The sequence below is a fragment of the Cricetulus griseus genome, chromosome 2 (assembly GCF_003668045.3).
Source record: "Cricetulus griseus strain 17A/GY chromosome 2, alternate assembly CriGri-PICRH-1.0, whole genome shotgun sequence".
In the NCBI taxonomy this organism is placed as follows: Eukaryota; Metazoa; Chordata; class Mammalia; order Rodentia; family Cricetidae; genus Cricetulus; species Cricetulus griseus.
The window spans coordinates 339,038,623-339,064,424 of NC_048595.1; the positions used below are offsets into that span (position 1 = coordinate 339,038,623).

Sequence of the window (25,802 nt, forward strand, 5' to 3'; positions counted from 1 at the left end):
AAAATTAATAAAATTACACTATCTTGAAAAAGATCATGCCTGTAGCCATGTGTAGGGCACACAGGAGTGAAAAGAGATTGCAGTAAACCAGACAGGAATATTATTGGATAATCAGGAATTACAGATTTGAATTGTAGATTTGAAGGTGGGGGAAAAGAAACAAAAAATTTGGCCCTAGATTCATATTTCTCAAAAGAAATACAAATAAAAACAACCTAAATATTGTTTATCTGAAACCAAATGGCACAGGGACATTGCTGTGGTTGCAGACACCTTCACAGTTATTTTATTACTTTTTTGTGAATGTATGTGTTTCCAGTAGCCTTTTTTGTGTGAAAAGTATGAATAAGTAGAGAATGTGTATGACAAGGTTAGTGGCTTAGGCAAGAGGAAACCAGGCTTTACCTAAGAGCCTGCATTGCTAATAACCAGCATGCAGATTATAAGCGAACATGCATGTTTATGCTTACTAATTGATGTCCCAAATAAGTCAGAAGCCACCCTCTATCCTGTGGAGAGCTGATCACACAGTGAGCCCTAGGTCGGTTTATTTGAACTCTGGGGAGCTCTTGCAGCCCCCATCTCCACATCTGCATTTAGCACTCAGATGACTGGCTCACTGCCTGTTGCTTCCACCTCACTTCGCTCAGGCTGGATTTGCAAATCATTGCTATTCCGCACTCAGTAACAGGCTATAATTTCCCTCTACTCTGACAAACACCTTCAGTCTCAGTGACAGGAAAGGCATTTCAGACGTCAATCCCCCAAACCAAGCCCTGCTGAGGAAAATGAATGTCAGGATCACGCTGTAGTTAAATCGTTCTCTCCAGAGGCCACAGGCTTCTAGCGTGTCTCCTTCCAACTAACTCGGAAATATCCTTCCTCATTATTTCCTACTCTCTGTAACGTTCTAAATTTGACCCTTTTGAAAATTTAAATGCAATCTCTCTCCCTTATAATTATGCAAGAATTAGTAACATATGCTTCCAGGAATAGAAGTTGAACAATAATTATTAGTACCTACATGCCCATATCTCATGTTCTCCCTCCTAGCCAGAGGTTAAATTACAATACATGCTATTTATTATGTAGAATTCAGAATTGAAAAGGAAAGTAGATGCAAGAAATGAGAAAAACAAAATGCAACAGAAAAATAAAGGGCTGCAGAATCTGACTCTCTCGCTCTAGGTTACACTGTTTTAATGTGGTAATGTGGAATAAGCCAAAGTCTTCCAAGCCTCAATTTACACATGACACACTAGGAAAATATTACGTCCAAGAATAGTACAGGGATTAAATCTATACCTGTTGCTTTAAAAAGAGAAAATGCAGAGTAGATATTCAAAAGTTGGCAGCTGTAGCTGTTTCTTAAGTCCTTTGTTTTATGTCATACTTACTTGGCTTAATAACGTTTCCAGCATATTATAATTACACAAACGTTAGGGGGGTTTGTGATGGCATTTCCATACACAAATATTATATACTTATGTCATATTCATCCCCTCTATTATTCACTATTATTCCTCTTCTCTTTGCTGCCTTCACTATCCACGGGATTCCATCAGTTCCAGGATTTAATAAGTATTCACTGTACCTAACTCATTCTACTGTAAATTGAAGGTTAACGCTTAGTACTCATCATCAAAGCTGCTTCTCTAGAGGCCTCATCTGAGTAGGCAGAAAGTCATCCAGTCTCAACAGCAGTCATTTTTTATTTGAAAAAAAATGAAAGTTAAATGTAGGGATAACTCAACTGGAAATGCAGGGAATTCTGAGATGAAGTAAAGAAAAAGAGTGAGAAAGTAGCTGTTGGAAGATGAAACCAACAAAGAGGTTACGACAGAATGAGACCAGAAACTCCACTTTGATGAGGCTGTGAAGAGAGATTTTGAGGGTTGGGATATGAACTAGAATGGGTGGAATATGTTCTGGGTACTGGACTGGGAAACCCTCCTGCTGCACCCAATTCCTCAAGAAAGTCTCCAAGATCCTTAAGAGTTTTGTATGAACAGATTTGGTGTTGGTACCCAGAACCAAGACGAGAACAACAGGGGCATCTGAAAAGCAGGGGCTTGGAGCAAGAGGGACTCTGATCAAAAGCAAAGATGCGTAGTCAGTATGGACAGCATGGAACCATGACCACTTGTCCACACTGCTGTTAGAATATCAACTGATGCAGCCATTGTGGGATCATAGAAAAGTTTCATTGTGCAGATCCTACAAAATGGTGATTCAAGTGGTAGGCGTACAACCCTAGGAATTTGTGCAAGATTCGTGCACCGTAATGTTGAGAGCGTTTTCATAAGAAAAGAAATGGGAACAGGAATAAAAAATTCCATCTTCATGAACATGAATAACTCTCAAAAACATATTTTAGCAAAAAAATAAGTCATAATAACTCTATTTCTGTAAATGACAAAAAGCAGGCAAAACTAAGTCACAAGCAGCTATTTAGAGATACATAGATACATGTAGATTTCCAATTGCAAATACATGTTACCGGACTCCTTTGCAAATATAAGTTGTGTCACAGCTTTAAAATAAAGCATTGTAAATGAACTACCACTATGACAGCAAGGAAATCACCGTAACCAGCTGCAGCCAAAACCTTGAATGTTAACACTCATACAGGGCAGATGCTAAAAGGTCCTGAGTTCACATGAAACAGAAGTTTAAAAAGCATGTTAAAAACATGTTAATAGAGCCGGGCGTTGGTGACGCACGCCTTTAATCCCAGCACTCGGGAGGCAGAGGCAGGCAGATCTCTGTGAGCTCGAGACCTGCCTGGTCTACAAGAGCTAGTTCCAGGACAGCCTCCAAAGCCACAGGGAAACCCTGTCTCAAAAAAAAAAAAAAATTTATGCAAATTGGCCACATGAACTCACAGCAGTGGGACTGAATGCACAAGGCCTGAACAAGATCCAGCAGCCAAAATCGAAGTATGAATAGTGGAGGGGCTACCAAAGTCTCACCACTAGCTGGGGAGCCATTGGCAATTGATGGCTGCTGGGAGAGGTAACGATGTGGAGCCGGAGAGGCTATTCATGCTCCATTAGATGGCTCCACGCCCATGCACATACAGATAGCATTAAATGGACTCTGTGGTTTGGGCTTTATTTTTTCTAACAAGCACTAAATAAAGTTGAAAGGCAAAAGTATCATAGGGGAGGAATTAGAGAGAGGGGAAAGATGATATCAAAACAGTATGTGTATATATATATGTGTGTGTATGTGTGTGTGTGTTTGTGTGTGTGTGATATATATAATATGCATTATATTATAATATGTATTCTATTATATGTGTGTATATATAGATATAAAATTTTAAAATGATAAAAAAACTGACCAAATATTAGACCATAAGCAAATTCCCAACAAGTACTAAAATCTTGATGCATATAAACAATGATTGCTGACAAGTCACAGATTACAATGAACTAAATTGGTGTAATTAAGTACCTGAAATGTATAAGACAGGATATTTCCACTCAGTCTGTAGAAGTCTTTTCCATCCCCACTGAACACTTTCCGGCACTGACCACCAAAACTTTTGGTGTTGAGGACTCTGTTCCTGAACTGCCCTGTGAGTGCATTGTAACTGTAAGGAGGAGAGAGAGGGGGAGAAGGTGGGGAGGTGGGGGGTAATTAAAAACCAGAACAAATACCAGCTAGAGAAAAAATATGAGTAAAGCCTGTAGAAATCAATCATTAAATTCCTCTACAGTTCCACACCTGAGAAGGAGCAACACTCTAATGCCCGCCTGCCATGCATCAGCCAGCTCCTCCTGATGTTAACTAAACAGCAGAGGAAATCCAACATCTTGTCCGCCTAAGAACATATTTGGGTATCCAGGGTCTGTGGTATCTATGGCAACAGCTGCTTTAGAATTGATTCTATAGATAAAACCAATACAATTAAGGTTACTGGGAAGCCAAGATTGCTTGCTATCGGAGTTCCCAGCTCGTTCTCTTAGCATGCTGAAGAGTGTTCCTTAAAGAAACTCTGCCTCTTTTTTGTTAATAAACCTGAAGCTATTGAAGGGAAATTCACGTTGATTTTTCCATTAATAGGTTATTTTAGAAAATAAAAGCCTAGAATTGACTTAATCCTAATTTCTTATAAGGTAATCTCCCTTTCACTTTCAACTGTCTTCTCCCTTCCTTCTCCTCTTTCTCTCTCTCTCTCTCTCTCTCTCTCTCTCTCTCTCTCTCTCTCTCTCTCTCTCTCTCTTTCTTTTTCTTTGTCTCTCTATCCTCCTTTTCCTCCTCTTAGAACAACCAACTATCCAGATTTCCATGGTGCAGAGGTTTCCCTTGATGTGAAATGTTCAGTGATAAATCCCAGTGTAGCTAGAACAACAGCTGACTGGACATTTTCCCACATGTATCTATAGGTACTCAGCTATGAATTTTTAATTGGAGCAGGATGTGGCAAAGATGTCTGAGCTTATTATTAGAGTCACCAAGCCACAAAACAGAAAAAAAGTAAAAACTACAACCCACTGGTGTTCTTGGAAGGCCTCTCAGCACCTTACCCATTGCCAGTAAGTTCTATGTTGGGAGGAGGTTTATCAATGTCACAGGAAGGTCTGCTTTCTGCATCCTCACATCTGTCTTCATCAGCACTATCTTCTTCACAGTCAGAATCCCCATTGCAAACCAAGGATCTGCTGATGCACTGGCCTGGATGGGAGAGAAGCTCCAGGAAAATATAAAAGAGGGAAGAATAAGGGCTGGGATCACCCCCACCCCTGAACTGAACTGATAGACTCGTGAGGGTCTCAGACAAGCCTTCACCTTGTCTAGAAAAGAAGTAGTGATAGTTTTTAATCTCCATTTTGAAACACACAGAGCTGGTTTTCACCTTCTCCGGGTGGAAACTGAAAATAGACCTGAACTCAAAAGTCCAGAGTCAACGCGGTAATCATCAAGCATTTTTGTCTGCATCCCCCAAGTCCCACACAATACTGGTAAAACAGATAGATGTCCTACTCCTTGGCTTTTTTATTTTGTTTCTGTAGTTGTTCATCTAGATGTTAAACTTGTGCTTTTCTTGGTGATTAAGATTATAATTTTTTAAAGCAAAGAAACCAGACAAAGGAGCTGGAGAGATGACTCAGTGGTTAAGAGCACTGACTGTTATTCCAGAGGACCCTGGTTCAATTCCCAGCACCCACATGACAGCTTACATCAGTCTGTAACTCCAGGCCCAGGAGATCTGACACTCATGGCAAAACACAAATGCACATAAAATAAAAATGAATAATTTTTTAAAAAGAAAATAGACCAAAAGATTGAAATTCTATGTTTCTTGGCATCTCCTCTGTGGAAGACTTCCTGCTATTGAGAAACAAATATGTATGGTATGGTCATTGCCAGACTTTTCATATGCAGTATAATCTGATAGTAAAGACTATGAAGACAGGAACCATTATCAGTCATCAGCATCACTGCTATGATAACTCAGAATATTGAGAAAGCATCAGTGAGTACCAGATAACCTTGGCCCTGTCTTTCTCCCCAGCACCATCCCAGCCTTTTCCTTACCAGCCTTCCTATGCCCTCTGCATGTCCAAGGTTTCTGTCATCTCAACTACTTAATACATCATTCTCTCTGTACAGAAAGATTTTCTCTACTCCTCTCTGATGTTTTTCAAATAGCAAATTAAATATTATCCCATTTTGAAAAACATCCTTATCCCTCCGACTATGAAGGTCATTCTTCCTCTATTTCTTCAAAGGATGCTTCGTGCACGGAAATGTTCACAGTGCAGCATGCAGCTCACTCTATGTATCACTCAAGGCAATGTGGAAATATCTGCTGAGAGTCTGCCTATGTGCCAGGCATTCCTCATGAGAAAATAAACAGTTATGTCTACAAAATTTCAGAGAGATATACAGGTCACCAATTTGGATTACGGAGAGTGTAAGGTACACAGTGAGCACAGAGAAGTGATTTGTTGGTTAATTCTACCTCCTGAGGGTTTAGCAAAGGCTTCCCAAAGCAGCTACCACTTGATCTGAGTTTTCAAAATAAACAGAAGTTTTATAAGTACTATTTAAGAACAACCATAGACCTTGATGGATTCAGTCCTAAATGGAAGGTCTTTATCGAAGCACTCAGGGCTCAGGGATCTATGCAGAAGAGGAGGTGAAATGACTATAAGATAAGATAGGATGAATGACCCCAAGCAAATAACATTTTCTAGGCAGAAAAAAATGTGCATATGTATATATAGGACAACATGCATAGGTATATATACGACCTGCATAGGTTCAGGTCAAACAGGGTCCCAACACTGGGAAGGAAAAGTGGACACAGGGTCCCACTCCTACCAAGAAGCTATTTGCAACTTATACCCAGGAGCAAAGGGGAAATCATTTTGCTCCAGTGGAGTGATACTGGGTATATTAACCACACTCCAGGGCAGGCCTCATTCTCAGGAGTAGCTAGCCAATACAAAAAGGACTCCATGATTTCCTGAGTGCTTTTGTTGCTAGGGTTTTGTGGGTTTATCTTCTTTAGATATTTTTTCTTGATTGTCTTTTTTTTTTTGGAGAGAGAGAACATGAAATTGGGTGGGTGGGGAAGTGGGGAAGATCTGAGAGGACTTGGGGGAGGAGAGAGAATATGATCTAGTATATTGTATGAAAAATTTTAAAAAGTACTAAGTAAAAGAAAAATTCTAACACACTGATTCTTTATCTACTAATCTATCCATGAAAGTCCAATATGTTGAGGAGTGGTGGCACAGATTTTTAAAGCCAGCACTTGGGAGGCAGAGACAAGCGGATCCCTGAGTTCAAGGCCAACCTAGTCTACAGAGTAAGGTCCAGAACAACCAGGGCTACACAGAGAAACCCTCTCTCAGGAAAAAAAAAAAAAAAAAACTTAACAAACTACAACAACAACAACAAACCCTTCAATGTGCTTTTTGTTTGTTTGTTTGTTTTGCGACGGAGGTTTCTCTGTATAATAGTGCTGGCTGGACAGAAACCTGCTTTGCAGGCAATGCTGGCCTTGAACTCACAGAGATCCACCTGCATCTGCCTCCCAAGTGCTGGGATTAAAGGTGTGTGCCACCACCGAATGGTTAATATGTTGTTTTATGTTGAGTGTGGTGGTTCACACCTGTAACCTCAGCACTGGGGAGGTGGAAGATCAAAAGTTCAAAGTCATTCTCTGCCACATAGAAAATTGAATGTCAGTCTCATCTACAAGACACTATGTCTTGAAAAGAAAAAAGAAATTAGTTGAAACTGTGAATAGCTATAATTCTATCAATATACCAAAGAATGCCCACGCCTTTATGTCTTTCTTGCTTTTGAATGGGTGATATCTAAGTGTGTGATTTATGTGACTATGCAATTAGTATACTAACAAAAATCTTGCTTATACAAAGGGGGCAAGACCCAGCTCGTGAAACCTACAGAGACAGCTGACCTGAACAAGGGGAAGCTCATGGACCCCAGACTGACGGCTGGAAGGCCAGCATGGGACTGATCCAGACCCCCTGAACGTGGGTGTCAGTGAGGGGGCCTCTGGCAGTAGATCAGTATTTATCCCTGGTATATGAATGGACTTTGGGAGCTCATTCCACATGGAGGGATGCTCTCTCAGCCTGGACACGGGGGGGGGGGGGGGGGGCGCTAGGCCCTGGCCAGGATGATATGACAGACTTTGGGGATCCCCAAGGAGGGCCTCACCCTCCCTGGGATCGGAGGTGGGATGGGGTGGGGGATTGGTTGGGGGCGGGGGAAGAGGGGAGGGAGGGGGAGCTGGGATTGACATGTGAAGCAGACTTGTTTCTAATTTAAATAAAAATTAATTTTAAAAAATCTTGCTTATACTTGGAGAAAATTCATTAAGAGGCCAATATAAATTCAAACAAATATGCAAGGAACAAGTTAACAAATATCATTGGAGTTATAGTTTGAATGCTGAGCCCATGGGAAACAACTTACCTGAGAAACACCTAAAACGTTCTCCACAGCCCTCCTCAGTTGGACAACCTAGTTCAGGATTGCAGGATTGTGTTTGGAAAGCACTTCCCACACATGGGTGGCCTCCATACTGCCCATAAACAGCAATCAAACGCCTTCGAGTCTGGAAACAAAGCAGAAAATCTCTTTATATTTTATATGTTGGTTATCCCAAGTTTTCTTGAGTAATAAAATCCAAGAACTAATTCAATTTGAGAAACACTGTCCAGGAACGTGTTCTGATGTGGTGCAGAAGTAAAACCCACAAAATCAATGAGCCCGAAGGTTCAATGACAGTTAGATTGCTATTTACACAGATCTTCAAACCATATATTTACTTTCACTGTTGAGTGGCGGGGGGGGGGGGCGCTCTTCCTAATGACTCTTTGGAAATGTAACTTGAAAGAATAAATACATTACAATACAGAATGTTCAACATTTCCCCCAGAATATCCTGGGAGTTAAGCAGAACAGAAAAAAATGAAATGCATTTTGTTGGAGGAAAGGGCAGGGAAGGTTATGGGGGAAAGAGTTAAGATGAAGTGAAGTTAGCAGAACAGTGGTGGTACACACCTCAATTCCAGCACCTGGGAGGCAGAGGCAGGCAGATTTCTGTGAAACCATATCTGAAGGATGTGGGGATGAAGTGAAGAAAACCTTAATAAACATGATAGGTGACTGACTTGAGCTGGGTCTTCCAGGAAAAAAAAAAAAAAAAAAAAAAAAAGAGAGACATGGAAAAAGAACCCAGAGAGAAATGTACTAATAGAGAGGCCAAGTGTGCAAAATGACTATGAGCAATCCAAATGTCAAGGGATGTTAACAATGAGATTTTACTAGCTGATGGAGAGTTGAGCTCTGAGAGGGAAATGAGTTAAAATCAGACATCTTTTGGAAAAGAAGAAAATGGAAGAAGTTTCTGCACTAAGTGAAAAATTCATAAGCTGTCCTAAAATCCACTTGGTTCACATTAAGTATGGAACTATATATCAAATGCTTAAACAGAGCACCATCATTCCTATTGACTAGTGGTCTCCTCTTGTACTTGTCCCTTTGCTGTCTAGTTTTATGTCAACTTGCACAGGCGAGAGTTATCTGAAGGATGGGAACCTCAATTGAGACAACACCGCCATAATTTCCAGCTGTGGGGCATTTTCTTAATAAGTTCCTTTGTGTTTGGTTCCTTTGTTGATGGGGGAGATCCCAGCCCATTGTGGGCAGTGCCATCCCTGGCTTGTGGCCTGGATTCTGTAAGAAAGCAGGCTGAGCAGGCCAATAGGAAGCACTTTTCAATGGGCTCTGCATCAGCTCCTGCCTCCAGGTTTCTGCCCTGCTTGAGTTCCTGTTCTCACTACTTTTGATGATAAACTGTTATATGGAACTGTGAGTGAAATAAACCCTTTCCTCCCAGAGTTGGTTTTAGTCATGATGTTTGACAGCAATAGTAATGAAAAGCCAAAACTCCAGTTCAACCCTTTCACCAGCCTTAGCTCCTAGAGACTATGTTGTATGCAACAGGCCTAGGGCCAAAACCAAACACAAAGGAACTCCAAACCCCCCTAGCCTCTTAGATACTTGGATCCTGGGGACTGTTTGACCACAAAAGAAACTCCCCTGTAGTCTCTAGGAAATTCAATTCTGAAAAATATTGGTACAATAGGCCACCTGCAAGCCATAGAAACCACAGAATGTTCCATCCCAGCACCAACCTATGAGAAAAATGGATACACAGGTATTACATGCCAAATACATGACTTTGAAAAATTTCTTGTTTGTTCCTCAAATGTCAACCAATCAGAAACCAACTGGTACCTACTGATGTAATCCTGTAACTTTTGTCTTTAAAACCTAGCAGTAGACAGGGAACTTCACCCCTCTGGAGGCTGCTATGTGAGCTTGTTGGATGGGGTCCCTCCAGAGGTATAGGATAAAATTTTTTTTTATTTTTTGTTTTTTGAGACAGGGATTCTCTGTGTAGCTTTGGAGCCTATCCTGGCACTTGCTCTGGAGACCAGGCTGGCCTCAAACTCACAGTGATCTGCCTGCCTCTGCCTCCTGAGTGCTGGGATTAAAGGCATGTGCCACCAACGCCCGGCAAACAATTTAATAAACCTCGTGCATTTGCATTAGTGGTCTATCTCCCTGGTCTCTGGGGATCCTTGTGATTCGGGCACAACAAGTAACACTAACTAAAATAACTCTTATTCTATTAACAAAAAGAAGCCCATCTCATTTCGAGAGGAATCAAACCTTGAGTGACAATCAACAGGGAAGAACAAGCATACAAACCAATTTTAAATGTACTCATCCATCTTACATTGGGTTGAAAGTGGGTACCACCTGAGACAAGTGGTCACACTGTGTAATTTGGATGCTGAGTCTTCATGAGCCTCAGCCTGGCATTAGCACCTTGCATTGCAGTTAACAGCAGAGCTGTAATAAATGGCACCAGTAAAGCTTCCAAATATGCTTTTAGTCGCTCTTTTTAAGGGACAAAGACTTGCCACATCTGTAGCTTTTCTGGGTTCTGAACACACAGTGCACTTGCACAGGGATGATTGACCATCTCTGTGTTGCCAGCCGGGCCCTAAAGGCTGTTCGATCTCCACAGGCTCATTCTCACCTCTCCAGTTCTGATCCTCTGACCTTTCTCATTTTCACCTGTCTCTTTCTGAACAAAAACTGTGTTTTGTCAACTGGAATATATCCACTTCACAATGAGCGTCATCAAAGGAAAGAAAATACTTATATGGCAAACATCCTCTGTCTTTCTATTTAGAATTCAGTTTTTGGTTTTTAAATTATAAAAATGATCTGTGTGTTTGCTGTTTCTTTTAATTTGGCCTTGTGTTTTTGTTTCCTCTGTAATCATAGTCATCATCTATTATGTTTGCTAGATGCCAAATTTTTCATTTGTGTAACTTATTTTGAAAATAACACTTTCTGGGCAGTGGTGGCACACACCTTTAATCCCAGCACTCCAGAGGCCCAAGCAGGCTGATCTCTGTGAGTTCGAGGCCAGCCTGGTCTACAAGAGCTAGTTTCAGGACAGCCTTCAAAGCCACAGAGAAACCCTGCCTCAAAAAACAAAACAAAACAAAATTTCTGTATTCTTATCAATGAATGGTTTATAAAGAAAAACACATTTTTAGAAGTATTGTGCAACTGATCCAGACCCCATAAATGTGGGTGTCAGTGAGGAGGCCTCGGAAATATATGAGGCCTCTTGTAGTAGGTCAGTACTTATCCCTAGTGGAGGAATGGACTTTGGGATCCTATTTCACATAGAGGGATACTCCCTCAGCCTAGACACATGGGGGAGGGCCTAGGCCCTATCCCAAAGGATATGACAAACTCTGAAGACCCCCCCCATGGAAGGCCTCACTCTCCCTGGGGAGCAGAAATGGTATTGGATAGGTGGGGGGCAGGGGAGGAGGGGAGGGAGAGGGAACTGGGGTTGACATGTAAAACAATCTTGTTTTTAATTTAAATTTTTTTAAAAAATTAAAAAAAGAAGTATTGTGCAATATTTGAGTCATGCCTAGTGTTTCATTTTATATTATTACTTAGGAAATAAATTTAAAAGATTGAAGATACTTGACTTATTCATATTTGGTCCCTATTTTTTTTTTTTTGGTTTTTCTAGAGACCAGGCTGGCCTCGAACTCACAGAGATCTGCCTGCCTCTGCCTCCCAAGTGCTGGGATTAAAGGCTTGTGCCACCAACGCCAGGCTTATTTGGCCCTATTTGTTAAATAAAATGAAGCATCCATTTCACTGTTTACTGGTGTTTGAGAGGAAAAGTTGAAACTGGTGAACAAAACATAGATTTTAAACTTTATTCTATGCTATTCCTGTTTGTTTAATTACCCTGAATTACCCTGAACTTTCTGTCTGTGTTTCAAAAAAAAAAAAATTAAAAAAAAATATAGACATCACAGTATAACAGTATTGTAAACAAGTTCTCATTTCTTACTGGAAAACTACTAAAATTGGTTTCAAAATACATGAACACTAATTGATGACCATTCAAAAGTTGATTTTGTTGTGGTCATACCTTCACATAACAATAACCAAGTCAAATGTTCTGTAGGAGCCTACCTGTGTCCTGGTACAGCCATTGCATTCAGACCAAGGACCATAGGAGTCCCACTGACAGTTCACTGGAGAAGAGGCTCTGTCACGGCAACAGATTTTCCATCATAAAACAGGTGGGATGATAAGCAAGAGAACACAAAGAATAGATAAGAATGGTCAAAAGTCATCAAAATTAGCTCAGCTTTAAACAGTGATCACCTGTGATCCAGTCTCCCGCTCCCGAATTTTGGGAATGGGCAGGTAAAAGCAGGAGGATCAGAAGTTCAAGGTCTTGCTCATCTACACAATGAGTTTGAGGACAGCCTGAGCTATGTGAGAGCCTGTCTCAAAAAAAAAAAAAAAAAAAATACAGACAACAAAAATGTGCTTTAAGATGCAGCATGTAATCATATGAAAATATCACCATGAAGCCCATTTTATATATTTATCATAGGTTGGGTAAAAAGAAATGCCTTCAAATTTTTAAAGAGGTATTAAAAGTATGATAAGATATATGAAAATGAATAGAAGGGCACTTATTTTTACTAGAGCTTAACTTTTATTAAATACCTATTTTGTACAAAGTACTGTAAGGATAGGGATACATCAATTTCTAATCATCATATACTATATCTAATGTGATAAATTTCATAACAGTGTTTGTACTGGCTATTTTTATGTAAACTTAACACAAGTTAGAGTCATCAGAGAGAAGGGAGCCTCAATTGAGAGATGCCTCCATAAGTGGATCAAGCTGTAGGCAAGCCTGAAGAGAATTTTCTTAATTAGTGATCCATGGGAGAGGGAGGTTCCAGCCTAGTGTGGGTGGTGCCTTTCCTGATCTGATCACCCTGGGTTCTATAAGAAACCCATAAGTAAGCAGCACTCCTCCATGGCCTCTGCATCAGCTCCTGCCTCCAGGTTCCTGCCCTGCTTGAGTTCCTGTTCTGATGTCCTTCAGTGATGAACTGTGATGAGGAAGCTAATAAACCCTTTCCTCAGCAGAAAGGTTGAGTCAGGTGTAGATTAGTTGGGGAGGGGTGGTAGGGAAGGAAGGGAGGGAGAAGGGAACTGGGATTGTCATGTAATTCAATCTTGTTTGTAATTCAAATATATAAAAAATAAAAAACTAAAACAAAACAAAAAACAACAACAAAAAACTATAATGATCAGGTTAAAAATAATAAAAAATAAATAAAAAATAAACCCTTTCCTCTCCAAGCTGCTTTGGTCATGGTGGTCATCACAGCAATAGTAACCCTAACCATGACAATGTTTACATGAAATTTATTATAGGAGTATAAATAAAGGAGTAGTCAAAGTTAAGCGAGTAGGTGAGAATATTTGGGAGGAGCGTATTGGCCCTTTGAAGAAACTCAATAATGACATGAAGAGCTATCCAGAAACTTGAAAGACAAGTTCTAAGAATAGTAGAAAAATACTAGCAAAGGCTATATGACAGCAATTTATGTTTAACGATCCTCCATATTCACTCCTCTGAATTTACTGTTGTTTGCCTGTCTGTGCCCCACAAGGAAACAGAGGCCTTCCCCAAGTATGGGGGCACAGGATGGACACTGTGTAGCCTTCCCTCCTGTCTCACACTGCTGGCCTCAGGACCTTGGTCACCAGTGGGCTCTACATGCCATCTCATTCTTTGTGTCCCCAGGTCTTGCACATCTCCTGACACTTATTCTAATAGTTCCATCAAGTGACCGGGCCTGGTTCTATCAATCCAACAGTACAAATCCAACAGCAAGGGAATGGGTAAATGGTGCTGGCTTTTTTTTTTAAATACTGATCTTCACTTTATCAACATGTTTTTTTTTTAATATTTTATTTATTTATTATGTATACAACATTCTGCTTCTATGTATATCTGCACACCAGAAGAGGGCACCAGATCTCATAAAGGACAGTTGTGAGCCACCATGTGGTTGCTGGGAATTGAACTAAGGACCTCTGGAAGAGCAGTCAGTGCTCTTAACCTCTGAGCCATCTCTCCAGACCCCATGGTGCTGGCTTTTATCCAACCTTCAGGAACCAAGAAAACTATTTTCAAAAAAAAAAAAACAAAAAACTCTTGACCTTTAAAATCTAAAGAGTGTTTATCAAGGACTAAATTTAAAGATTAAATATTGCTCTGGGTCAGCTGCAGCTCTCTGATTAAGGTAAAAGCCTGGAACAGGACCAAAAAAAAGGGGGGGGGCATTTTTGTTCTTGTTTCTTCCTCAAAAGGAAAAAAAATAAAATGTAATTATTATATTTTCTAAAATAATGGAAAAATGAGATGCATAAACACATCCAATGTGCTCTATAGAATTTAAACCACAGCACTTGGGAGGCAGAGGCAGATGGATCTCTGTGAGTTCAAGGCTAGCCTGGACTAAAGAGTGAGTTCCAGGACAATCTCCAAAGCAATACAGAGAAAACCCATCTCGAAAAAACCAATGAAGATGAAGAAGAAGAAGAAGAAGAAGAAGAAGAAGAAGAAGAAGAAGAAGAAGAAGAAGAAGAAGAAGTTAAACCATACTAAGGAATTCCCTATTTCTTATATTTTTAAATTTGCAATACAAAATCCAAAGCATTCTTACCTTAGGAAGATTTGAAACTCTGCCATAAATCCCACCAAAAAGAATAAGCTTATTGCCTAGGATAGAAAACAATGAAATATTACTTTAGCTTTCATTTCCTTAATGAGTTAAAAATGAATACATCCATTTAAGTATAGATTTGTGGATTGGGAGAATATGAGTCAAAGAATCATATAAAAGATAAATGACTTTTCTTTTTGAGATTGTATTTTAAATAGAAGCTTGAAGGTTCTTCAAAAAAAACTTAAAAATAGAGCTATCATAAGATTTTGCAATCCCAATGAAATGAAATCAGTATGCCAAAAAAAGATATGTACATCCCGATATTTATTGTAGTATTAGTCACCATAGCTAAAACAAGAAATCTAACAGTGTCTCTCATTGGGTGAAAGAATTAAGAAAAAGGTAGGAAGAGAAAATAAGGGATACAGCTCACTGGTGCTTAATCAATTTACATGAGATTGTACTTGACCTCCAGTATGGTTTAGGGGGTGAGGAGGAGAAAATACACACAATGGGATACCACTGAACCTTAAAAAAGAAAAACCTGTTTGCAATAACACATATGAACTTAGAAGGTATTGTGTTAAATAAGCCAAGCACAAAAAGAGAAATACCATTGGATAAAACTCATCTATAGATGTTATCTAAAAATGTTGAACTCAACGAAGTAAAAAGGAGAGTGAACAAGTGACTGTGGGTTACCTAATCCCAGCTGGTATATCTACAATCCAGCCTCTACACCTAAGGCTCAGGGAACATGGTAGAAAAGGTGACAGAGAGATTGGAGAGATTAAAGAGGAATACAGCACCTGCTATAAGATAGTGTATTCTAGACATAACAGGAGAGCTGCACCTGTGAAATCTCAAGACTACTGTTGCCTAAGCAAGATAAACATGCTAACATGGCTGAGGGAGTCTCACAGGCCCTAACTCTAGGTGAAGAGCAATAGACAATGGATGGCTGCTGAGAGATAGAGAATTGGTTTTCTACAAGAAAGAACCTGAGTTACCTAATTCCGAGTGGTCTGCACTAAACACATGTACACAAGAGGAACACAAAACGGACCCAGCAGGTTTCAGTGTGTGTGTGTGTATGTGTGTGTGTGTGTGTGTGTGTGTGTGTGTGTGTGTGTATGAGTGTGTCTGTGTGTGTCTCTGTGTCTGTATGAGTGTTTCTGTGTGTTTGTGTGTGTCTCTGTGTCTGTATGAGTATGTCTGTGTGTCTGTCTGTGTGTCTGTGTCATGATACAAAGGGCAGATTTGTAGATGTATAAGGGACAGAGGTAAACAAGCAAGACTTTGTAACTGAAAGGAAGATGACTAGACATGAATATCTAGAAAGGACAGTGGAAAAGTCTGAAAAAATAAAAAAGAATATCTAGAGGACCATTCTCAGGAGATCCTGGATTGTATAAACAGAGAAATGGAACTAAGCATCAGTGTTTATTCACTGATTTCTTCTGACCACAGATGTCATGTGACCAGCTGCAGCAGCCTTGACTTCCCCACACAAAGGACTGTGACTTGCACTGAGAGCTAAAATACACCCTTCCTTGAGTTGCTTTCGTCAGTACTTTTAAGCCGAAAACCAAGACAGTCCCTAAAACAGGAGCAAATTGTCTTCCTGCCCTTTAGAAAGAGAAGAATACACATGAAAATAGAATAGTCCTGTGCCCAAGCTGACTATAAATAATCAGTTTAGAATTTGCCACGTTGAAAAATAGGGAAAGAACTGTGCCTGTGACACTCAGTTAGACCTACAGCACCTTCAGTTCTTTTCTCTTGTTTTTCATCCCCAAATGAACACTAGCACTTCCTGGTTCCACTAACATATTGCAGCTGATGTGCTGATCTGAGGCATCGCTGTGCCTGGCTATGGATTACCCTATCCCCTGGTGTCACTGATTCTGGGCTGAGCTCATACCAAGGGGGCAGACTATGTCATGGGCCTGTAGCTAGCTCAGAGGGAAGCTTCCTAGCTCTGAACTCTTTTTCAACAGCTCAGCCCAAGTTACCACCTATTAAAGTGGCACCCAGAGAACCCAGGGGAATTCTGGAGCCATTCTCCCCAGGTTTAGCTGACTTGAATGGAGAAGGAGGTCAAAGGTCATTCCTCCTCAAAATATCAGACATAGAGATCACCTCTGCTACTTGATAGCTCGAGGCTTTCTCGTGTTTTCCTTGCTGGAAACATCACAAAAGCATACCTTTGAGGGTTACACTAAGAATGTAAACATCTACTTTTAAATTTAAGCATGCATCTTGGAGTGAAACTGGTGCTTCATTTGTTGACATCCTGTAAGCCAATTAAAATAAAAGGTATATTTATTATCACGACATTAAAGTGTCATAAATTAATGATGGTGAAACACATTTTAAACAAAGCAATTATTAAGATGTCTCATCATAAAATAAGGAAGGAATTTGATTGACAGTGAATTCAAATATTAGGGAAAACAGGTTGGCTAGGTGACTTTAGCAAGCTTATCATATTCCTTGTGAACTAACAAGTGTTCTGAATTGTTAAATAAACCCACAAGCACAGTAAAAATAAATGCCAGGTTATACTGTGAACCTAACTTTGTAGATTTCCTTGGTGTTGTAGCATTGTAGCCTTAAGTGTATCAACTTTGTAACTTGTGTTCAACTTGTAACTATATAATTTAAAGGTTATTGAAGATCTACACCTTGGTCCTTCTCCAGCCTCACTAGTGAGCGTGGATTCTGTAAAACAAGTAGATAGCACAGTGACTGTAGAGCAACCCCCACAAATGACAGAGTGGCAGAATTTGTTCCTCCAGTGTGATAATACAGAATTTTTATTTTAAATAGCAAATCTGAAGTAATAAAATTCAGTCTGAAAAAAAATGGCTCAATTGGTAATGCACCTGCTGAGCAAACAAAAGGGTCTGGGTTTTAGCTCCAGCATCCGTGGAAGACATGTAGATCCTTGGACCCCAGCATCCACAGGAGGCATGTAGATCCGTGTGCTCACAGATAAGTGCTAGGGAAACCAAGAATGTTAAGCACACAGGGTTGTCTCTTCAAACTGAGAGATGTATAGCCTGTGTTCTACCCAGAAGGCTGGGAAAGGATGTGATGGATGGCCAGGCTGCACTGGGTCCTTCTGACCTTTACTTTGAGTCTGTTTATCTCAACCAACCTACAGAATTATTCTCCCCTAGACCCTAACCATGAGCATTATTTTTCTTGAGCCTACTTCCTTAATTGATCTATAGAACCTATCTTTATGGAAGATGTCACTTGTACTTTACAAGAAGTTCCATGTAATCATGTCTTAAGCACACAGGGTTGTGCTGTACCAGGAAACTTTTCCCAAGTTGTGCTGTGCTTAAATGTGACTAAAATAAAATATCCAGTTTCATACTCAAAGTTTGAACAAGATCGGTTACTGAGCTGTGTTGAACTGAATTTCCTTCTTGCCTTGCCAGGGTAGACACTCTGATGACCACAGTGTCTGCAGACACTCTGCTCCACTCCACCTCACACACACAGCAGCAGATGCCTATGATCCCAGCACTGGGAAGGAAGAGACAGGAGGATCTCTGGATTGCAAACCAGACAGTGTAGCCATACTGGTGAGTTCCAGTTTCAGTGAGAAACCTTTTCTCAGAAATGAAAAGAAGGAAGGAAGGGAAGAAAGAAAAGAAAAAAGGAGAGCAGCTGAAGAAGATACCCTGTGGCCTGCACACATACATGAACATACAAATTATAATAGCAATTCAAACTTGTTTTTCTATCCTAAAATTTCATTCAATAATAACAATTGCTATCTTTTGTCTTCTGTGCATATTAACCTTTTTGAAGATATTTGGTCGTTTTATGTTGGTCCAACCTGTGTGTATGATAAACTCATTGCTTCAGTCCATGTCCTTATATTGTCTGTCCTCACAGTCCTAACTCTTTCATTCAACATTCTGAATTCTAGCTTTCCAAAGCTACAAATTCAGTTTTCTATATCATCAAGTCAAAACCTCACTACATGGTCCACAATTAAAATAAACAAGCTGGAGAAAACAACCTTACAAGAAACAATGGCCCTAGTGTATTCCTTTATTGCTTTCTCTGGACTTCCATAAACATTGCCTTCAATTCCTTTCCCACCTTTTTCAGACTATAATTTAACTGCAACATGGGCTAGTTGTTAAAATCTATTTAGATAAGGACATTTTTAGAGTCATCCCCCAGACCTTTACCACATCCTTCTCTTCATCTGATTTCTTTCCGTTAAGTGGGACCCTCCCCTCTGAGATGCCTTAAATATGTAAGCCATAAACTATTATCTTACCTTCATGCTTGGGAAGCACTCAGGGCAGACAAGAACAAGAAAATTTCATCTGTAAAGACAGATAGGCTTTTGTCTCCCCCACAGCCTCTCCTGCTCTGGACTCTTTTTCTACTCATTTATATAGCCAGCAGTCCTGAGACTCGGCTGGATCCACTACCCCAGCTGGATTCTCCAGGGACATAGAACGCCTGCCTCTATACTTGATCTGTGCCTTGAAGCCAGATGCATTTTGTCAGTTGCACAGACTCTTGCTGCAGCCAGCTGGGACTGTTTGGAAGTTACTGATATGTTTCTGGGAAATGTATCTGCTAATCGGGAAAGACAGTCAATGTCCTCAAGTTCAGCATTGAATTGATTTCCAACCAAAGGAAATTCTGCAAAGCAAGGGCTAGACCTCTTCACTGTTTTAATCTACTAAACTGAGCACATGTTTTCCTGAATCTCTTAAAGGGTGTTATAAAGCAGATTCTGAGATTGTTTTGTTAAAGAAGAGTTTGCCCATTTTCTGTTTTTGTAACAAAATACTTGAGACTCGAACCTTTAAAATACAAGTGTTTTTGGCTTGTAGTTCTAGGAAGTCCAAAAACATGGTGCTGGTGCCCATGTAACATCTGGTAAGAGCCTGTCTTTGTGCATCATGACACGAAACCTCGTCATGTCACAGCATAACACATGATGACTCACAACCATCTATAACTCCAGTTCAAGGAAACCCAATGCCTTCTTCTGACCTTTGAGAGCACCAGGCATGCACATGATAACTGCATGGTGAAACCTCATCAGGTGGTAGCACCAGTCTCTCTTCCATGTCATATAAAACCACTAATGCTAAAAATAGGAGCCCCATTCTCATGACCTCATCTAATCTCTAGAGGCCCTGCCTCCAGACACTGTTAATGGATGCTGGGTACTAAATTTTTCAACACAGGAGTTTGGGATGATCTTGATGTAGTTCTGTCTGTAAAAAGTAAATGGAATGTTCTAGAATGTAACATTTTCTGGAAACAAAATAGAGCATAACAGTGCTACATTCATCTTTTTGTCTTTAGCTTCCACAAATTAATCTCAGAAAGTATTTGGGTGCCATAGCTTGCATGTAGAAATCGATGATAAGAAGTCCGTTCTCTTCTTCAACCTGTGCGATCTAAGACTTGAACTCAGGGTTTCAGGCCTGTTAACAAGCACCTTCACCCATTGATGGCCAGTTTTCAGTTTTCTTTTTTTCTTTTAAGGAGTTGTTTTATTTCATATGCACGAGTGTTTGCATGTATGAATAGTTATCACGTGCATGCCTGGTGCCCTCAAAGGTCAGAAGAAGGCGTTGGGTTTCCTTGAACTGGAGTTATAGATGGTTGTAAGTCATCATGTGTTATGCTGTGAACTGAACCCAGATCCTTTCAAGAGCAACAAGTGCTCTTAACTGCTGAGCCATTTCTCCAGCCCTGATCCACCTTTTGAAAAGAAGCAGACTTATAAAATATGTCTCCACAATCTCCACAGTGATGTAGAACTCACTGGTCCCTTTGTAATTGTCCTGGAGGGACACATAAATCTACTTAGGCTCTGAAAGCATCTGAGACAGAAGAGAAGAAAAGGGAAATGTTACACCTTTCTGAATTAGGATCCATAAACGCAGATAGACTTAATAGAACCACACAACAGCACTTTAGCAGCTGCACAGAGGATAGAATTCTGGGAAGGAAAAGTATATTATCTCATTGAAGGGATAAATATTCTTCCCATCGCTTTCACCTGGTGTTAGGTGAATCTGCCTTCCAAAGGCAAGATTGATCAATCCAACTGGAATGTTAGGTGTCCACCCAGGCCACAGAGTCCATTCTCTTGACCATAAGGAAACAGTTTCCCCTTAATGGACCTTTAATGCAACTATAAGAGTATCTCATGAGTGTTTATCTGTTTGGAATTCCAACAGGGAAACCATTAGGACAAGGGCTTTAAATATAGATGGGGTCTGCACTGTTGGCAGTTTGGCTGCAAGCATAAGCTGTGTGGTCAGTGGAAACTCATGCACGGAAAGGTTTTAGGAAGAACAGAAAATGTGGGTCAAGATGAGTCAAGTGGTAGTGATGTGTACATGCAGAGGAAGGAATTAGAAGCATAACTTCAAAGTTTTCAGTAAAAAAAAAAAAAAGACACTAAAAGCCTCATTTAAAGAGATAGACAAAAAGTCTAGAAAGATTCTCAGGACTTAGTTATTAAACAGGATTTCAAGTCTTACTCTGAGAAGTGCAAAAATTTAACAAGATAAATGTGGAAGGGAGATTCAAAGTGGAAGAGATGATTTTTGAAAGGGGACATTTGTGGTTTGGAAGAGCATCCAGCATATTCCTGCAAGTGGGAGTAGGGTGTCTTCAGGAAACCAAGGTCACCCATTATGTAAGTGGAGCTACTAGTGTGAAAAAACACAGCTGGAGTCATAGCATCTTCTGGTAGCTGATCGTAATGAGGCATAAACCACAAGAAACATTCCATCCCATATGGGGAGCAAGAAATAAAAAAAAAAAAAAAAAAAAACGGAGCAAGAAAGAGAGATTGTGGAAAATAAGTAACCGAGGGATGCAATGTGATCAAGCCAGTTCCAGTAACTTCGAGGAGAAGAAGCCAATGGGTAATGAGAACTGCCAGCCAGAGAGAAGGGTTGCTAAGGGAACGCACCAAGCCGACCACACAACACACTCGTCGGTAAACTTAGGGTAGCATTTTCCAGGGGTTTTTTTTGTTTTTTGTTTTTTGTTTTTGTTTGTTTGTTTGTTTGTTTGTTTGCCACAGAATTCTAATACTGCATGACACTTCCAGAAAAAAAAAAAAAGAACCTTAATATGTGACTAAATAAGACTGTAAGTGTATAAAATAGAGTTGGGTTAGGAAGCTTCCAAGATCCTGACTTCAGGGGCCTGGTGATATGCTGCTTCCATCTCTGCGGAAGAAACACCCTCAGTTAGAATGGAGATGTCCTGCGGCAGCCTTGGCCTGTAGGGGTCGCCAGCAGGTCCTGCCCTGGTGGTGACGGTCGAAAATGTCTCCTGGGGCAAAACGCCCATCACTTCCTTTGAGTGAGAATTACGACTACACTGTATTCCCAGGAAACACCCAGGTTCGCATCCACGGTGCACAGTGCAGTATGCGTTCTGAAAGTCTTGCAGAAAGTAATACTTGGAACGTCTTTAACCCAGAACTTCCCAAGTTCATTAGACATCCCCCATATTCCTGTTTCTAACAAGATTAGTGTGTGAGCATTTTTGGTAATTAGCATCTGAACCAAAAAGAATCCATAAAAGGGGAAAGCAGGTTTCCCCTTTTTCCTGCTTTTACCAGCAAGAGTGCATGCCCTCCTCAACTCTGTGACCCTGGGATCTGACAAGACCCACTACTTCTGGGGAAACTTTCATGCTACTCATGATATCAGGACATAGTTTGTTCCACCACATGTACCTACATGGACCACGGGGTGGGGGGGGGGGGTGTTTGAAAAAAATAGTTTGGCATGCCTATTTAAGTTGCTGGACATATTACTGAATTTGGAAGAAATCTGGGACAATTCAATTCCAATAGATTCAACTGCTTCTTGTGTAGTTGAGAAGAGTAAAGTTAACTTGGGAAGAGTAAACACCTGCTTTTTCTCCTTTGCAATGAAACTGATCAGTCAGAATTGAGCTCGCCAGGAATTGGAACAAAGAAGCAGTAGCACCCTCTAGTGGCGTAAGACTCCAGGCCCTGCAGTAAACAACCGCATCTGGCTCTGGAGTTGAACCACTCAGGAGCCAGCTAATCTTCCTAAACTCCCGGGCAGGAGCTTGTTAAGCTAATAAGTACTCCGGGTGGTATCTTTCCCTAGTAAAGTGCCACTGCGTGAATAGTTTGAGAATGAAAAATGAAAAATGGCTGCCAGGCGAGGCTTTATATAAAGGAAGTTTTCGGCAAAAAGATGGTTGTTAAAGCGCTTTCTCGTCGCACCTATTAAGGTGCTGAGCATCTTTGCTGGTAGCACTGCACTAAACACAGACCCCTGCGCTAAATGAGCTCTTAGCATCCTGTTTTTCATGAGGACGCTGTTTAGAGTTTAGATGTTTGAAAAATATTTACAGGGCTTTTCACTTCCCTCTAGGCAGAAGTCCACACTGGACAAACCTTTGCCCCGGCTGCCCCAATGACTGCAGATGGCAAAGGGCAGATTATAATCGGGATGTAATAAGATGTTTCCTCACTATTGTCTCAAATAGTGCCTGGCGCTTATTAAATTTAGGAGGGCCTGGATTTGTTTGGGTTTCTGACTGCTGTTTGCAATTTGTTTGTTGGTGTTGTTATCTGCAGTGCACATTGCGCCAGTTGCTCCCAAGTCCAAGATACATTTCTTTGGGTTTAAATTTGAATCAAGTTAAACAGTTCTGAGAAGGATGATGCAAACTGTGAAGATGTCTGAAGTTCTGGGAGGACACTATATAAAGTCATGCAGAGGCCACATGCCAGAGGACAAGTTCCTTTCTTTTATGTATACTTAAAATTTATGGTGCCTCAACCCCAGAGAAACTATGTAACAAAGAGGACCCTAAAAGAGACACAGAAAAAGACAAGATCACCTGAATAAATTGGGAGCATGGGGGTACTGGCTGAGGGTGGAAGGGGAGAGGGGAGGAGAGAAGGGAAGTGGGGTAAAATGTATAGCTCAATTTAAAAAGAAAAAGAAAAGAAAAAATATGGTACCTAAGAAAAGGGGTGGGAAAAAAGTTCAGCCTGCAAAATTCTTTTTTAAAAAAATCAATTACTTCCAGAAAAGTACAAGTGCTGTGGAATAGAATAACTGTTTAACTATGTAAAGATGGGCTTCCGTTTTACCTTGCATGCCTAAGACACCTGACTGGTCTAATAAAAGCTTAACGTCCAATAGCTAGGCAGAGGAAGGATAGGTGGGTGGGGCTGGCAGGTAGAGAAAAAAATGGGGGCCAGCCAGCTATGGAGGAAGCAGAAAAGCGAGATGAACAGATGAGGTAAAGAGTCTCAGGGCAGCACATAGATTAATAGAAATGGGTTAATGGGGGGGTGTTCATGAAGGGTTTCTCTGTGTAGCTTTGGAGTCTTTCCTTGCACTATCTCTGTAGAACAGGCTAGCCTCTCCCTCCCAAGTGCTGGAATTAAAGGCATGCACCACCGTCACCTGTCAGAAATTAGTAAATTTACATTTTAAAGAGCTAGCTAGAAAAAAGTCTAAGCTAAGGCCAATCATTCATAATTATTAATAAGTCTCCATGTCATGATTTGGGGGCTGGTGATAGAAGAAAGCCTACTACAGACAAGCTGTCTCATAATTTAAATTCTATCTCTACAAACTATTTAATCCTTAATATATGTATTCTCCATCATCATCATCATCTATTCATTGGGCCAGAAAAGAAGAAAAAAATGAAGGTAATATAGATGTGAAATCCTCAATTATGACACCTCTTTTAAGTTCATTTATTTATTTTGTGTGTATGAATATTTTACCTACATGTACATCTTGTGCACCATGAATGTGCCTGGTGTCCAAGGAGGCCAGAGAGAGCATTGGATGCCCTGAAACATGAATTACAAACAGTTGTGCGCTGCCATTTGGGTGCTGGGAATCTAACCCAGGTCCTCTGAAAGAGCAGCCAGTGCTCTTCTCGACGTCCAGGGACTGGTTGTTGGCTCGGTCCCAAACATCTCCCCAATGGTCTAGAGTCAAACTTAAGGGGGTTGTTAGTTGTTGTCCCATGGTGGTCAGATGGTGAAAAACAAAAAAGACAAAAAGACAAACATTGAGACAGACAGTCAGGCCAAACAACAGAGACCGCTCGGCCACAGATCGGCGCTAAGCCGAAACCAAAGATTCAGACGGGGGCAGAGACTTTTGTCGACTGCTCCCAGGGTTGCCTGCTTACCCTCTCCCATTCAGATCACCCATGGAGCATCCTCCAGGGTCGGACTCAGAGGGGAACGACTCGTCAGTCTACCTCATGAGTCTCTACAGAGCCTGCACAGCCTATACAGGGCTTCCGGATGGACAGACAAACATAGAACATGAACATAAATGTGCCGGCCGGACTTACCTCCTCTCAGTTGTGGTAATGAGTCTGGGGGTCTCCTCAAATTCCTGTCTCCTGGCTGGCTCGCCAAATGAAAGGCCCCAGACTCCTAAGGGCCTCAGGATCCCAAGGAGCCCCCAAGACTCAGAAACCAGACCAAGAGCTACAAAAGCAAGAGGGTGTGCATTCGGGTGTCAGCAATATCGGGGAAGCTGCACACCCCAGCATGGGGTGCAAGCTCCTTATACAGAAAAGAAAAACGCAGATCAGCATACAGGCAAGGGGCACAAAGTGATTGATTACAAAGTATGATCTCATGTTAGAGTGGTCACCCAGGTGTGACCTGCTTTTTTATAAAGGAAAAACCGTAGAACGTACCCTGAAAAGTCCTTGATTGTCTGTTGGCCAGCCAGGTGTGACCCAAAAAGGATTGTCTGTCTGCCCTCGGGTTGGGGCCAACTTCCCTGTCCTGGGCCAAGGCCTGTGGGAAACTTTTTCTTTCTGTGAACTAAAATCTTTTAAAACTTTTTCTCTCAGCAAACTAAAATCTTTCAAAGCCAGCCTGGACACTTTAGAGAGACCTTATGTCCAAATAAAGAGTAAAAGCAGGGCTGAGGATATAGTTCAGTGGTAGCGGGCTAACTAACATGAAAGGGGCCCTAGGTTTATCCCTAGGACTATATATTGGAATACAGAGATGATATGATAGATAAATACATAGATTGATGAATGAAACATACATATGTACATACATACATACATCTCAATTCAAGC

General features: G+C 40.8%; 1 protein-coding gene across 3 annotated transcripts in view; it reads right to left on the minus strand.

Moving 5' to 3' along the window:
* C7 (complement C7) overlaps positions 1-25,181 on the minus strand; it is a 66,665-nt gene extending 41,484 nt beyond the window's left edge. Inside the window, exons 1-6 of one of the 3 annotated variants that reach the window (XR_003482458.2) lie at positions 18,967-19,498; positions 14,655-14,710; positions 12,085-12,160; positions 7,966-8,107; positions 4,536-4,683; positions 3,460-3,598 (exon numbers count right to left, since the gene is read on the minus strand). Coding sequence is in view for 2 of the 3 variants with exons in the window: in XM_027401371.2 (XP_027257172.1) it covers positions 3,460-3,598; positions 4,536-4,683; positions 7,966-8,107; positions 12,085-12,160; positions 14,655-14,710; positions 18,967-18,972 (567 nt within the window). In the remaining variant the exon portion in view is untranslated. Of the gene's footprint in view, positions 1-3,459; positions 3,599-4,535; positions 4,684-7,965; positions 8,108-12,084; positions 12,161-14,654; positions 14,711-18,966; positions 19,499-25,052 lie in introns of those variants that run through there. The other 2 variants (XM_027401372.2, XM_027401371.2) reach the window with 2 other exon arrangements.
* Positions 25,182-25,802: the final 621 nt, after the last annotated feature.